Genomic DNA, 14,761 nt, shown 5'->3' with positions numbered 1-14,761 from the left:
TTAGGTTAACCAAAACCATGTAATCTTAAAGGTTAGTTTAATTAACTTACAAAATATAACGGTCACATCGATTAATGATTATAGTTAACGATAACAAATTAATTTGAATACCCATATTATACATAATATATGTTAAGTTTAAAAAAATCCAAAAATCATATTTTTTTTATTTAACAAATTGATAATATTTTTAATTTTCTTATTTTAACTTTTTATGATTTTGTTTTTTGCAAAATTTCGACGTGTTAAACAACATGTTCCTATTATTCCACGTGAAACTGTTTTTGTATTGAAAAATTGGTTGAAGGTAATGTACATAACGGTTGGAAAGCTTAGGTATCAATCTGAAACAAAAAAAATCTTCAAGTGCCAAAATAATAATAATAGAATATAACTTCAAAGGACCAAAATATAATTTTACGGAAAATTTATGCTACATTAATTAAACTATTTTAGGATGCTTGGCCCCTTGCTCCACTAAGTTCACACGTGTCATCGTGTTCTTTGTATTGTCCTTTTCATAACTTTTAGTTTTCACCCAAACGACTTTTATATTCAAAATTCCCATAAATTAATATATAAAAAATAATATAGAAACCAAATAATTTTAATAGTTAATAAATTGTTGTAATTTTTTGAGATCTCGAGTTCAAACACGACTTCTACAGAAACATATGAATATTTATTATCAAATAATTAAGATTATCTCGAACAAATATTATTTTATATTTATCCATGCCAATAAAAAATAAAACATATTTTCTTCTTATTTATTTGTTGCAATAACTAAATTCTAGGAAGCATCATACCATTTCATATAAAACACAGACATTGTATGTATAATAGCAAAACTTTTTTTTCTTGTTCATCTCCACAGTCAAATTTCAATAAACTTCATACCCATTTCTATAAATTACAAAACAAAAAGGACCAATATTATAAATTTGGATTTTTTTTATTCACCCAGAGCTCTTGAATTCACATATTGGATTAATAAGATGAATGTACCATTTTAAAGTACTGAAAAAATTGCTGTCCCTACTAATATTTTATTTTGTAATTCTTTTATAAAAACTGTTAGTTTTATTAAAAATAAAACATATATATAACTATAAAGAAGGTTTAAATTCATAATTGTAAATTAAATAAATAAATAAAATATTTTTATAATAAATAATATAAAAGTCAAATACTTAAAATCACTTAAAAGAAAAATATTAAAAACTTAATAAAAAACTCGAACAAAAGATATATACAAATAGATCTTATTACATCTAGGGATGGGCATGGGTCGGGTTTCGGCCAACCGACCCGACCTGAATATTTTACATCCTTTACCCGAATCGACCCAAAAAATATATATCCTCCACCTGGCCCGAACTCGACCTGATTTTTTAAGATAAAATCCGAACTCGATCCGAACTGACCCGAAATAAAAAAATATTATTTTATTCAATAAAAAATTGATTTAATTAAAAAATAATAGATGGAAGAGTATTATTGTTGTTATTCCTAAATATATAAGGTAAAATTATATATATTTTTAGGTCGAGTCGAGACGAGTATTTTCACCATAACCCAAATCTGACCTAACCAAACATCAATTTAAAAAAAACCCCGACCCGACTCAACCGAATCGAGTCGGGTCAGAACTCGTCGGGTTCTAGTCTCATGACCATCCCTAATTACATATACAAATGAACCATAGAAGAGGGTCAAACTACTGAAAATATCACTCATAAACCGTAAATTAGAGTTGATCATTGTGAGAAAACTATCCACGAACATAAATAACGCATCCAAATCCAATCCGAGTATCGAAAAGGAAAAAATTATCACTATAACAAATAAACATCATAATAATATAAAATTTAACCACGAAAAAAATAAAAATAACGATTAAACAACCAACATTGTATAAAAATAGTGTTATTAAAAGATTTAATACACTTTTATGTGCCTAAATTATATTTCAAATTAATTTTCAGTGCTTAAAGAACTTTTAATTAAAAATAAGTGTTTAATGTTTTTTCTGTTATATTTTTAGATGTATATTGTTAAAAAAACTATTAAATATTACGTGTCACGTTCATATTTTTTTTAAATATTTTATTCTTAAAAATTAAAAAATATAAACGTGACACATATCAATTAACGATTTTTAACGATAGACACTTAAATATATTACAAAAAAATATTAAATATATATTTCTAATAAAAAATTTAAACACCAAAAATTAATTTATCCTTATTTTACGTAACTAAAAATATATTAATTTACGTACCAAAAAATATATTAAGCCTCGTTGAACACTCTTTGATCGACATTTTCCTGCAAGCGGAAGATGTTCACGGGCTGAATTTCCGGGTCTCTTCCCTTCCTGCAATTTCCCCCAACTCCACTTATATAAATCCCAATACAAATCTTAATAAAAATCTCTTACACAGTAAGAGAAGAGAAAGAACACATCTTTACTCGGCCTGCTCGTTTCACATTCTCAGATCAAGATCTCTCTTTTCACTTAACTTGGTATTTTTGAATCTACCCTTTCTCTTCTTCTTATTCTTCTTCTCCCTGCATCTCAATTTTCCAACACTGATCTTCTCTGTTTCCATTGCTGCTTCATTTTTTCCCTGAAGTTATATTGTTTTAATATCCTTTTCTGGGTTGAACTAACTTTCTTTTATCTTTGGGTTTATCTATTTTAGTTGAGCAATGACGGAGTCAGATATATTGCTCCACGGGACTTTGCATTCTACGATCTATGAAGTTGATAAGCTTCATAGTGGGGGTTCAAACTTCTTCGGCAAGGTATAACATTCTTATGCTAGATCAATATCATGGTTGCTTGCTTCTTTTATATTGTTGTTTTGGGTACTTTTTGCTGCACTTCTTTGGTTGACTAATCAGTCGGTTCGTTTTTTAAGAGAAAAATCAGTAATGGGTTTTGATCTTGTGAGTGTTACAAATTTAAGATCTTGAAAACATATTGACCTTTACGTTAAAAAAAGTTGCTTTCGGATAATCTGAGTTCGAAATTATCTTATATTGATATAGATATATAGATCTTTCCAGATGTTGGAGTGTTAGGTAAGATCTAGGCCTTTGTATTGTGGAAAACCCATCAATGGGGCCTATATAATGGCTCTGAAGATATTTCGTTTTCGGTAATTCCAGTAGCCAATACTCACCCTGGTTGAAAGTGAGTGTGTATTGAAATGGATTTCACTGCTGAACAGTCACACAATTGATCTTTTGAAAATATAGGGAAACGATTCGGGTGATTCTAATGAAAGGAAATGATTTATGATGGCTCCTAGGCCCTAGCAAGCATTCTTTTCCAAGACAATTTAGGTTGTAAGGAAATAATGATGTGGCAATGTACCATGATATCCATGAAGAAGATGTCGGTATGTTCGTGTGTACATGTTCTTGTCTGAGTGTTCATGTATATCAGTTTAATATTAGCTGACCCTATTCCCATATGTAATGGGGTAAAGGGAGGTAGGGTAGTAGGCTGCCCCCAACGCCAGGTTGAGAGCAGCTTCCGTAGAAGACCTCCGTTATGAATTGCCCTCAGTGGAACTCGATCCCACGACCACAAGGTTAAGAGCCTTGCGCTCTACCAACTGAGCTAGACGGGCAATTCATTTTAATGCCAGTACGAATTGGATACTCGTGTGATCAGATTATATAAATTCATTTTCTTGGTTTTAAGATATATCTGAAATATTTCTTGTGTGACATACATGAAATAAATGAACATTTGTCTTTGAAAATGCATTTGGTGCTATTTTGGTACTTTTTCCTTTGCAGTTATCATATCTTGGACCTGGTAGCAATTAGACAATGGTTTATGCTCTTAAAAGCATGGAACCTTCAAACCTTAATTTCCCTCTCGCTTTGTAGTGGACTTCTGCCTTTTTACTCATGTCTTCATCATGTAATCCTTAGATATTCTTATAGTTGGCGAAATTTATTGAGGATTATCGGAAGGTTTATCAGTCCTTTTTGGAAGTTTCCATCTTGTGTTCATTCATGCTGCTGGAACATATTTTCTCCTTTTATTTTGAACAAATTTGTCAAATATTTTGTCTTTTTCACTCTCCTGGTTTGGAAATATTATTAGCCTGTTTCATGATATATATGCTGACTTTTTTCATTTTTTTTGTCCTCTCATTTTTCTTTTGAATTGTTTAAGTATCTGCTGGATGAAATTCTTCTTGCAGCTTGTGCAACATGTTCAAGAGGCTATTAATGTAGGCGAAGGAATTCCGAAGATTTACGCGTCTATTGATATTGAAGGTGCTAGAGTTGGAAGAACCAGAACAATAGAAAATGACACTTCCAACCCTAGGTGGCATGAATCTTTTCACATTTACTGTGCCCATTCAGCTACCAATGTGGTATTTACCGTTAAAGATGACAATCCTATTGGAGCCACTCTGATTGGAAGAGCTTATCTTCCTGTTAAGGATCTCATAGAAGGGGAAGAAGTGGATAGGTGTGTTGAAATCCTGGAAGAAGACGGTGAGCCTATAAAAAGTGGAGGTAAAATCCATGTTAAGCTTCAGTATTTTCCTGTGACAAAGGACCGCAACTGGGACCGTGGTATCTTAAGTCGCAAGTATCCTGGAGTTCCATATACATTTTATCCACAGAGACAAGGGTGTAAAGTTTTTCTGTACCAGGATGCTCATGTACCAGACGGATTTGTTCCTAAAATTCCTCTTGCTGGAGGAAAGTATTATGAGCCTCATAGATGTTGGGAAGATGTTTTTGATGCTATCTCAAATGCTAAACACATGATCTACATTACTGGTTGGTCTGTTTATACTGAGATCACTTTGGTGAGAGACTCGAGAAGGCCAAAGCCTGGGGGAGACACCATCACTCTTGGCGAATTGCTGAAAAAGAAAGCGAGTGAAGGTGTCACGGTTAATATGCTCGTTTGGGATGATAGAACATCTGTTAGTTTGCTGAAGAAGGATGGGCTAATGGCCACCCACGATGAGGAAACCACAAATTTCTTCGAGGGTACTGGGGTCAACTGTGTCTTATGCCCACGTAATCCAGATGACGGTGGAAGTTTTGTCCAGGACTTACAAATAACTACCATGTTCACTCATCACCAGAAGATTATTGTAGTGGATGCCGCGTTGCCTAATGGTGATCCAGAGAAAAGGAGAATTGTGAGCTTTGTTGGAGGTATTGATCTTTGTGATGGTAGATACGACACACCTTTCCATTCCTTGTTCAGGACCTTGGATAGTGCTCACCATGATGATTTCCATCAGCCAAATTTTGCTGATGGTGCAATTACCAAAGGTGGACCGAGGGAACCTTGGCACGATATCCACTCCCGACTTGAGGGGCCAGTTGCTTGGGATGTCTTGTTCAATTTTGAACAAAGATGGAGAAGACAAGGTGGTAAAAATGTGCTTCTTCAGCTGAGGGATCTTGAAGACGTCATCATTCCCCCATCTCCAGTTACATTTCCTGATGACCATGAAACTTGGAACGTACAGTTGTTTAGGTCAATTGATGGCGGGGCAGCTTTTGGTTTCCCTGAGACTCCTGAAGATGCTACCAAGGTTGGGCTCGTGAGCGGAAAGGACAATATCATTGACCGAGGTATTCAAGATGCCTACATTAATGCTATCCGACGAGCAAAGAATTACATCTATATTGAAAATCAGTATTTTCTCGGAAGCTCCTTTAACTGGAGTCGTGATGATATCAAGCCTGAGGATATTAATGCTTTGCATCTGATTCCAAAAGAACTTTCACTTAAAATCGTTAGCAAGATCAAGGCTGGAGAGAGGTTTACAGTTTATGTTGTTGTCCCCATGTGGCCGGAAGGAATCCCGGAGAGTGCCTCGGTTCAGGCAATATTAGATTGGCAGAGAAGGACCATGGACATGATGTATAAAGATATCGTCAAGGCTCTCAGGGACATAGGTAGTGAGGAGAATCCCAGAAACTATTTAACCTTTTTCTGCCTAGGGAACAGAGAGGTTAAGAGGAGCGGAGAATACGAACCTTCTGAAACACCAGATGCTGATACAAACTATGCCAGAGCCCAGGAGGCCCGTCGTTTCATGATCTATGTTCATGCAAAAATGTTGATTGGTAGGTGATGAAATTCTCTTTAGTTCTTTATCATGATTCTCTTTAGTACCTACACCTCATTTAACATTGTTTTGCTTTCTGCAGTTGATGATGAATACATAATAATCGGATCAGCCAACATCAACCAACGATCTATGGACGGTGCTAGGGACACTGAGATAGCTATGGGAGCATATCAACCGTATCATTTATCAGTTAGGCAACCAGCACGAGGTCAGATCCATGGTTTCCGCTTGGCACTATGGTATGAGCATCTCGGCATGCTTGATGATACTTTCCTTGCTCCAGAAAGTGAAGAATGTGTCCGTAAGGTGAACCAGATTGCTGACAGATACTGGGATCTATATGCAAGTGAGTCACTTGAGCAAGACTTGCCTGGACATCTGCTCCGCTACCCCATTGACATCTCTAGCGATGGAACTGTCACTGAATTGCCAGGAACCGAGTTTTTCCCCGACACAAGAGCCCGTGTTCTTGGTGCCAAATCCGACTATCTTCCTCCCATCCTCACTACCTAGGGGATCCTTGCCTTGTTCTCAAGTTATAACAACTCACCTTGTCTGGTTCAGTGGTTCTGGCATTTGTAGCAGTAATAAATCTTGTGTTCTAGCTTGCAGAGTTTCAGTGCTGTGTTGCTTTCTTTTCTCGACGGATGGTTTATATCTGAACCTAAACAACGGTGATGCTATGGTGTGGTTTTTAGTGCTGACCGGTATAATTAAAATCGTATCCTCGTGTTTATCCGATCGTCTTATGTTTTCCGTGGTTCTTGCTTTAGCATTTTCATCATCTTTGCTGAATGGAGCTCTACTTATTCACTTGTACATTGATCATATTGTTCATGACAGGTTTTGTAATAGCTTGAAGGAATGATTGATAAGAATCTGATCATTTATCTCCCAAGAAAGAATGACGATCAAGGGAAAACAAAATTACCATAACACATTAGAAACGATAAAAATAAACATAGTGAACAGTAACATTAACAATGCATAATATAATAATGACTCGTTGACAAATTAATCTTATCATAATTAAATCGTGATCTATCATTCAAAAGAAAGTATTATAAAAGTCGATAAAATCACCCGATATACTTCATAAGAAAATATGGAAAATAATTAAATAAAAGAATAATATAGTTCATATTAAAGGAGAGGAGAGAGGAGAAAAATAAAAAGAAATGTATGGTGGACGTCCTTGTACAATACTGGAAATACAATGTAATCCCTGTAATACTAAACGGAATAGCTCAGGCTCAGCTAGCTTTTACTAACCTCTCTAATCTATGCTATATTTTTCTCTTCCCAAATAAATAATAGTAATACTAATAATAAGTCTGTAGCATTTTCTCACCTTTTTCTCTGTTTCTTCCCCCAAATTACTAGAAAGCAGGCTGAGAGGAAGAAGAATATATAATAAAAAAGAAAAAAAACCCAGTTTGTCACTGTTTTTACAGGTAAATCCGTTTTGGTTTCTATGTTTATGGTGTTTTTTTTTTTTGGTTCATTGGTTCCTGTAAATTTCGTTACTTTTGGTTCCTCAATTGTTATCTTGATGTTTCTGTAGATACTCGTTTTGTCCGAGGTTAGATTGGAAGCAGACTCAAAGCTGAGCAATTGAAGGCCCAACTCAAGTCCACGTGAATACTCCCTAGAAGAATAAAAGTAGTTATCGGGTCAGTTTTTTAATTAATTAGGAAAACTGTCTTAGTAAAGTGGGGGTTTATTAATCATCACACAGCAAAAAAAAAAAAAGGAGAAGGGGGGAGAGGAGCAAAAATATTACAGAGACAGAACGAAAGGGAAAGAGGGGAATTTTGTAAAAGTTTCGGGTTCAACATTTTGAAAGCAATAAAAAGGAAACAATTTTTTTTTCTCTTTTGATTCCACTCTCACAATCGCAAGGATATCAATCATTCACAAAAAGGCAGTAGCATTCTCTTAAGCAAAAACAATAAAAAAACAGCAAGCATTGACAAGGAGGTATTTCATCTTATTTTGTTTATTTTTAGTAATTATTCGTATGTGTGGTATTTATTTAGGAAGAAAATAAAGGTTAGAAGATTACATATTTGAGTCACCTGGATTAAAACTGGAGCGTTGGGAATTGCTCAAGAAGCCTTGTACATGATTTAGGGTTTAATTTCTAGGTTGGGGATTTTTAAAATAAAAAAGAGTGAAGGCTAGAGTGATGGCCCGAGAGAACTAACCTGGTTGAATCCTATGGTGGCGCGAGTGAAGCCTTATGGTTATCACCGAGAGAAAGAGTAAGTTAGCCTGTTTGAGAAGAGGAAGAGAGTATGGCAGAGGAGAAAAGAATGGCCCTAAGAATGGTTAGATTTAGTAGAAGCGGGGAGGGGTTTAGTTATAATGTTATATCTTAATTTAATATTTTTTGAAACGGTGTAGTTCAATTGGAGTCCATTATATTTCATTTTTGTGTGATTGGGTTTATCTGGATTCCAATACTTGCAATTCTATTAAATTGTATTTTAATCTCTTGGTATATTATTTTATTTGTTTGTTGCTTTGTAATTTGTTTGTTTGTCTTTAACATTTGCTGCTTCAATCCTTCGTGATATCGATAAATATATGAGCGTGATTATGCGTAATATGGTCCTTGTTTGATACATTTTGCTTCGCCGATAGGTACTCATATATTTAAAATACGTATTCTATATCGGCTGTATATATATATATACACTGTAAATATGTTTTAATCCTCTCCATAATATATTTTATGTGTGTCAAATATAACATGGTGAGCCTTTTTTTAAATTATTACACGCAAGCATTAAAAACTTTTGTTATAAGTCATTTTAGGGGTAATTATAGCATGTATATATTGGCTTAACCAAATTTCAAATTTTATGGATCATTAACATGTTCATAATATATATATGTAAAATATAGCTGTAGTTGAGTGTTCATGTATCCTTTCGAATATATTAATTTAGGTTCCATCATTCATTCAAGTGTGTGATTTTTTTTTATGTCATATTGTACGATATTTTTAATTTTGTTTAATTAATTTTGGTATGACATTCTTTTTGCATAATTTGTATGATATCATCATGTGCATAACTCGACATTATTACATAATTTAACTAAGGGTGATATCCTTTTAATTTAAAATTGTTGAAGTGGGCAGTCATAACTGATTTGAGGTTCGCTTTTAATGATTTTAAAATAAAAGTGTATCCCGAAAGTGAAACAAAAAAATTGATTCGTCACCTAAAATTTGGGAACGAGAGAAAAAGAAATGTTCGTTTATTTAAATATATCGAGAAAAGGTTGTTATATCTTTTAAGATATGGTCTCGATATTTGTAAATAATCGAACATTCTTTATCTTTCTAAAATGACTCGGTAATTTTAATTTAATTTATTTGAGTGCTTTTGAATGTTTTAAATTTATATTTTTATTTTATGGGATCAAAAATCAAAATAAATTCGAATTTGTAAAGTTCATTGCAAAGACGTTAATTAATCGACTAGGTACCATTTTAGGGCGTTGTGGGGGTGCTAATCCTTCCCTGCACGTAACCGACTCCCGAACTCGGATTTTGGTAACGCATACCTTAATTTGTTATTTTAATAAAAATTAATTTTTATTTAAAATAACAAACAATTTTGGGTGCCCAATCACATTCTAATCAAAGATTGGTGGCGACTCTTTGAACTGTATTTTTTTCCGATCGTAAAGGAAATCCAAAATTTTTCGAAACGAGAGGTTTTTAAATCGCATTTGTTTTTAAATTAAAAATCAATTGAAAGAGGTAAATTAAAAATTAATGTGGTTTTTAAAATCTCACATTTTCACCTTTAAAAAAAATCGTTTCGACAGTTTCATTTCAGGAGATCAGATTCCCATTGATTTGCAGATCTGTTTTAGCTTCTGTTAGTACTTGCTTTGTATATATGGGGTAAGTTTCTTTTTTTTTCTTTTTGGGTCTTATGATTTTTCTATTTTATGGGCTTTTATTGACAAGATTGATTTTTTTTTTTGGTTGGATATGTTTTTTTTATTTGGGTTCCTCTTTGTTTGTGGTTGAGTCGATGGAGCATTTTTTTCGTTCTGCCCCCTTTTTGTTCTATAGCAATTGACATGCTCAGCTTGGTTCTTTGATAATATGCTTTTGTAGGATTTATTATGTTGATTGTTACTTTCTTTTGCATCTGGTGTCTGTGCACCTACTATGGCTGTGTTTGATAAAGAAAAGGAAAAGTTTTCTCACTTCCCAAACAATTAATGATTGTAAGTTACTGGTTTAGGCAGAGGATATTTTGATGCCTTGCTATTAATGTTGGATTAGAAAATGGAAAATTTTCAGATGTTATCTAGTGGTTCTGATGTAGCAGATAACATCTGTTTTATCAAGTGGCGAGTGATGATTTTTGATTGAGATTGATATGGCAACACACGGACTTCGAATTGTCAAATGGTTGAACCCACTGTTGAGAAATGTTTTGCTTAGTAACCCTGCCACCATGCTGGACATCGTTGTGCAAGGTCAATGCATGGTTTCAATCATGGATTTGATTGTTTGAGTTTTTCAAATGGAACTGCCTGAACATTTCCCTGAAAGGAATTTTACTTCTTTTGGTGGGCCTTTCTTGGAAGTTGTAAGATCTATACCCAATTAGCTTTGATCCAACATTTGGAAGCTTTGGATTCAAGTGTCTTAGCGCTGCATTTACGTAGGATAAGCTTTGGTTCCTAATCCCTTTGTCTTGCGAATAGATTAACCTATTAGGTGTATCAGTACTGTATCTTGATGTATGTTTTTGTTGCAACCATGGTTCTGCTGCTGTTTATTGTACTTGATAAATAACTTTTACAGGATGCTTTATGTGGACATGTATTTGTGAAATTATCATTTGATATCTTCCTGATAAACTTATTATCGGGGTAGTAGCCTCAGCTAGAGTTTTTGGCAGCTGGTATGATTGTGTGTGATTTGTAATAGAGCAGTGGTTGTCTAGGATTCTATGAGAGGACGACTTTCAATCCCTTGGTGAACGAATCATCAAAAGGACTAAAAGTTCAAGGTGAGACAGGCAAGAAAGCCAGCATATCGGAAGGTTTCTGGACTACTAGCACTTGTGATATGGATAACAGTGCAGTGCAATCACAGGGAAGCATTTCATCGATCAGCAGAAGCAACCAGACACTTGTTCCACATGGCAGAGTTGCGGCTGCTAATGCCCATACTGAATTTGTGAATCATGTCAAGTTCCCATCCCTTATTTTATTTCGTTTGGATTAGCATTTGTATGTGACAGCTTTATGAACCTCCTCTTCCTGCCTGAATAGTCGTCTTTGGACCTCATTTGGTACTAAAATAAGACGAGGCTGTCTATGCTCCATCTCATAACTGCACTCGGTTGCAGGCCTTCTTCTCTGGAATCAAATTCGGCAGCGCTGGGTGGGAAACAGGAAGTCTGAAAATCAGGGGCAAGTGGAACGAGAACCAAAACTAAAGTGAGTTATTGTCAGAAAATATTGAATTAGTGTTTTTGTTATTGTCGTGATTTCAAGTACAGTTCTTCCTATGAACTCTCATCCACTTGAAAATTGATCTGTGCGCGGATTTGTTTATATGCAGCTAAGAAAATAAGATATAGGTTGTTAATTAGTCTGCATTTTGTCTGGAATTATAAACAGTTCTTTCATCGGGCCTGTACAAAGGCACAAGACAAAGAAGAAGAGATTGCCATTTCCTCAAAAATTAAATTTTCAACTTCAAATCTTCTGGACAAGGGAGCAGATTTAACTGTTCCGCGTTTTAGCTGCCTTTGACCTTGGCAGGATGAGTTTTGCTACCAAATCATAGCATTGTTTTAATAATACAATAATGACTACCTTAACCATGTGGGATTTGCTTCATGACATCAACCACTCTGCTTTATTTAGAACCATATCGTCTATAAGCTCGGAAAAGCGAGGCCCCTTTTTATAGTTATTATATACGAGGCTTTTTTGGTCTTTCATTAAGTCACATTTCTGTTCTCTGCATTCATTGCTGTCATGTTGAATGGTGCTTGCATAAAGATTGAGTGTCTTAGGAGTTATCTCAAGCAGTCCGTTTTTAGCAAAATCCGGATGCTTGTCCATATAGAATCCGGATCTAATGTAGTAAACGTTGAAATGGAATATCGTCTGCTTACGGAAAACTACATCTGGTATATAAGCATACAATCCTTTGATCATTTACGAACTTTTTCGTTATCTTGTCGGACTCATTGTCTGTTCCCGGAATTCCTGCTTAGTTTACTCGGTAGCAAGAAGCCATTCGCTCAACCTATTCCTCTTTCTGTAAGTCCCAGGCTCCCAGCACCAGCAAGCTCATGGAATCATGAATTGCTTGCTAATCTGATTTTGTGTTTCCATGTTAAATGACAGGAAATGATAGATTTTCTGGTGGATGTATGGGAGCAGGAAGGGTTGTATGACTGAGAAACTACCCTATGAGTGCATTTCAAAGATGATATCAATATCCATATGCTTTGTTGTAACATTTTTAGTTGCTTTGTTTGCTTTTCATTCATTTTAATATGTAATGGCATTGCTTTGAGCAAATGAACAAAAGTTATTTTCTTTCATAAAGATAAAAAAAGGAAAATTGATAGATTATACTCTTTACAACATCTTGATTATAGAAAATTGTTTTATTTACATGATTTTCCTCTTAAATGTTCATGCACAATTTGTTCATAATTTGTTCGATTTGTGAACATAAACGAGTTTGTTCACGAATATAAATGAATCTAATATATCTCTGTTTGTGTTTCTCAACTTATTAAATGAACATACAAATCTTGTTCATACTCGTTTATTTAACATAATAAACGGATATTATAGGAATGATTCAAGAACAATTCATTGAATGATTTGTTCATTTACATTCCTATGCACAAATATTCATAATTTTTTTTGAAAAAGAATGAAGAGAAAGAGTTCAAAATCAATTAATATTCATATTTATTATTTTTTAAATTACTTACTTTCAAGTGCCTATGTCAATTAAAAAATTATGTTATCTAACACTTGTCGCATTTATAAATTTTTATTTTAAAAATATTTAAAATTAATATTATTTTTTAAAAAAATCTCATTTTTTTCTGAAATTATAAAAAAATCTCAATTTCCCTAAAAACCCCAGTTTCAAGCCTCTTACCACCATCAACCGCCACCAACACCGCTAAACGACTAAAATCCCAAGTTCCCAACAACGTGCGACAGATAAAATACTCAATAACCGAAACTCCTTGCTCCAACCCCTAATTGCAGCGACCAATCGACGATGGAAGCATGGAGAAATACGTATGGTGGGCCATGAAATCATGCATCCACGCAACATTAGGTGTTCAGCTGATTGTGGAAGTTAGAGGTTTCTATCGTTTAGGTGTTTGATCAATTAACAACGTTGGTGACGGCTGATGATGCTAAGGATTGGAATTTGGGTTTTAAGATTTTTTTTAATTTTATAAAAAATAAAATTTTAAAAAATAAAATTTAAATTTAAATAATTTTTTAAATTTTTTATCAATGTGACACATGTCGTCCAATGGATTCTTTTTATAACAGACGTGACAGATAAGATACCTAACAAAGTAACGTCAGAAAACATTAGACACATACTTTCAACGAAAAATTATTTAAACACCTATATAGCAATTATTTATGCATTAAAAAAACATACGAATTTAGGGAAGAAGGGATTAATAGAGAATTCCAAAGGCAAAAATGAAGTGTGAAAGTGAAAAGGGAGGCCTAAGTCAGATAAACACACTGCATGCATGCATGGTTTCAATAACACACGCAGTTGCCGTTTCCCCAAAAATATGCATATATATATTATATACATACTAAATACAGACCAAACTTTTTCTGCAACAATCAGGAAACTGATCTGAGAACAGAAAAAAAATCATTCCTGAGTTATTGGACCATCCTACAAGTACAGTAGTTAAGATTTTATATATGATAATTGTGGTATGGAGTTAAATTGCAGCATCATTCACTTGATACTATGGCATGAGTATGATGCTGGTTTCTAGTACAAACAGGAGATTTCTGAAGCCCTGAGACACTTCGACACTTTTTTTTTGGTTCAGAGAGAAACTTCGATATTGTTATACGTACTCTTAACAATACAGTAAAGGTAAGTCTCCAGATTAAAGCAGCTTCCTCAATCCTGTTGGGTTGCTTTCACAAGTAAAATATGAAGAAAAAAAAGTGTTTTGGATGTATGAAACGTTCTGTTGTCTTGCATGCATTTTTTAATAAGAACATCTAATCATGTACTAATGAAAATAAAAAGCATGCAGCACGCTAAAACAAGTTGAGAACTGTTGAATTTGCAATTGCCAGAGGACATTGATTCCGTTATGAGCTTCTCTTCCGAGTTTCAAGATATTTGACGAGGTCTCATTAATCGTTGTTGACCTTTTTTCTCCTAGATTCCTATCGTTCAAGGAATATCTTGGGAGCCAACCTGGAAGGTGGTGCCTAATGTAAGGATCGCTAAGGATGTCTAAGTCTCATTCGAAACCGATTAAGTCAGCTTTCTTAGTATAACTTATGAGCTTGCTGCTTATGGATCAATGCAGAGATTAGACCA

General features: G+C 34.2%; 1 protein-coding gene across 1 annotated transcript; it reads left to right on the top strand.

The window, feature by feature from the left end:
* Positions 1–2,414: 2,414 nt before the first annotated feature.
* LOC120169945 (phospholipase D alpha 1-like) lies at positions 2,415–6,874 on the top strand. The gene is made up of 4 exons (XM_039178013.1): positions 2,415–2,524; positions 2,709–2,812; positions 4,231–6,133; positions 6,218–6,874. Exons 2-4 carry the CDS (start codon positions 2,717–2,719, stop codon positions 6,649–6,651), a joined length of 2,433 nt encoding a protein of 810 aa, XP_039033944.1. The 5' UTR covers positions 2,415–2,524; positions 2,709–2,716; the 3' UTR covers positions 6,652–6,874.
* Positions 6,875–14,761: the final 7,887 nt, after the last annotated feature.

Source organism: Hibiscus syriacus, unplaced genomic scaffold (assembly GCF_006381635.1).
Source record: "Hibiscus syriacus cultivar Baekdansim isolate YM2019G1 unplaced genomic scaffold, ASM638163v2 tig00111769_pilon, whole genome shotgun sequence".
NCBI lineage: Eukaryota > Viridiplantae > Streptophyta > Magnoliopsida > Malvales > Malvaceae > Hibiscus > Hibiscus syriacus.
The sequence above is the reverse complement of the archived record's forward strand: the minus strand, read 5'-3'. Positions and strand labels throughout refer to the sequence as shown.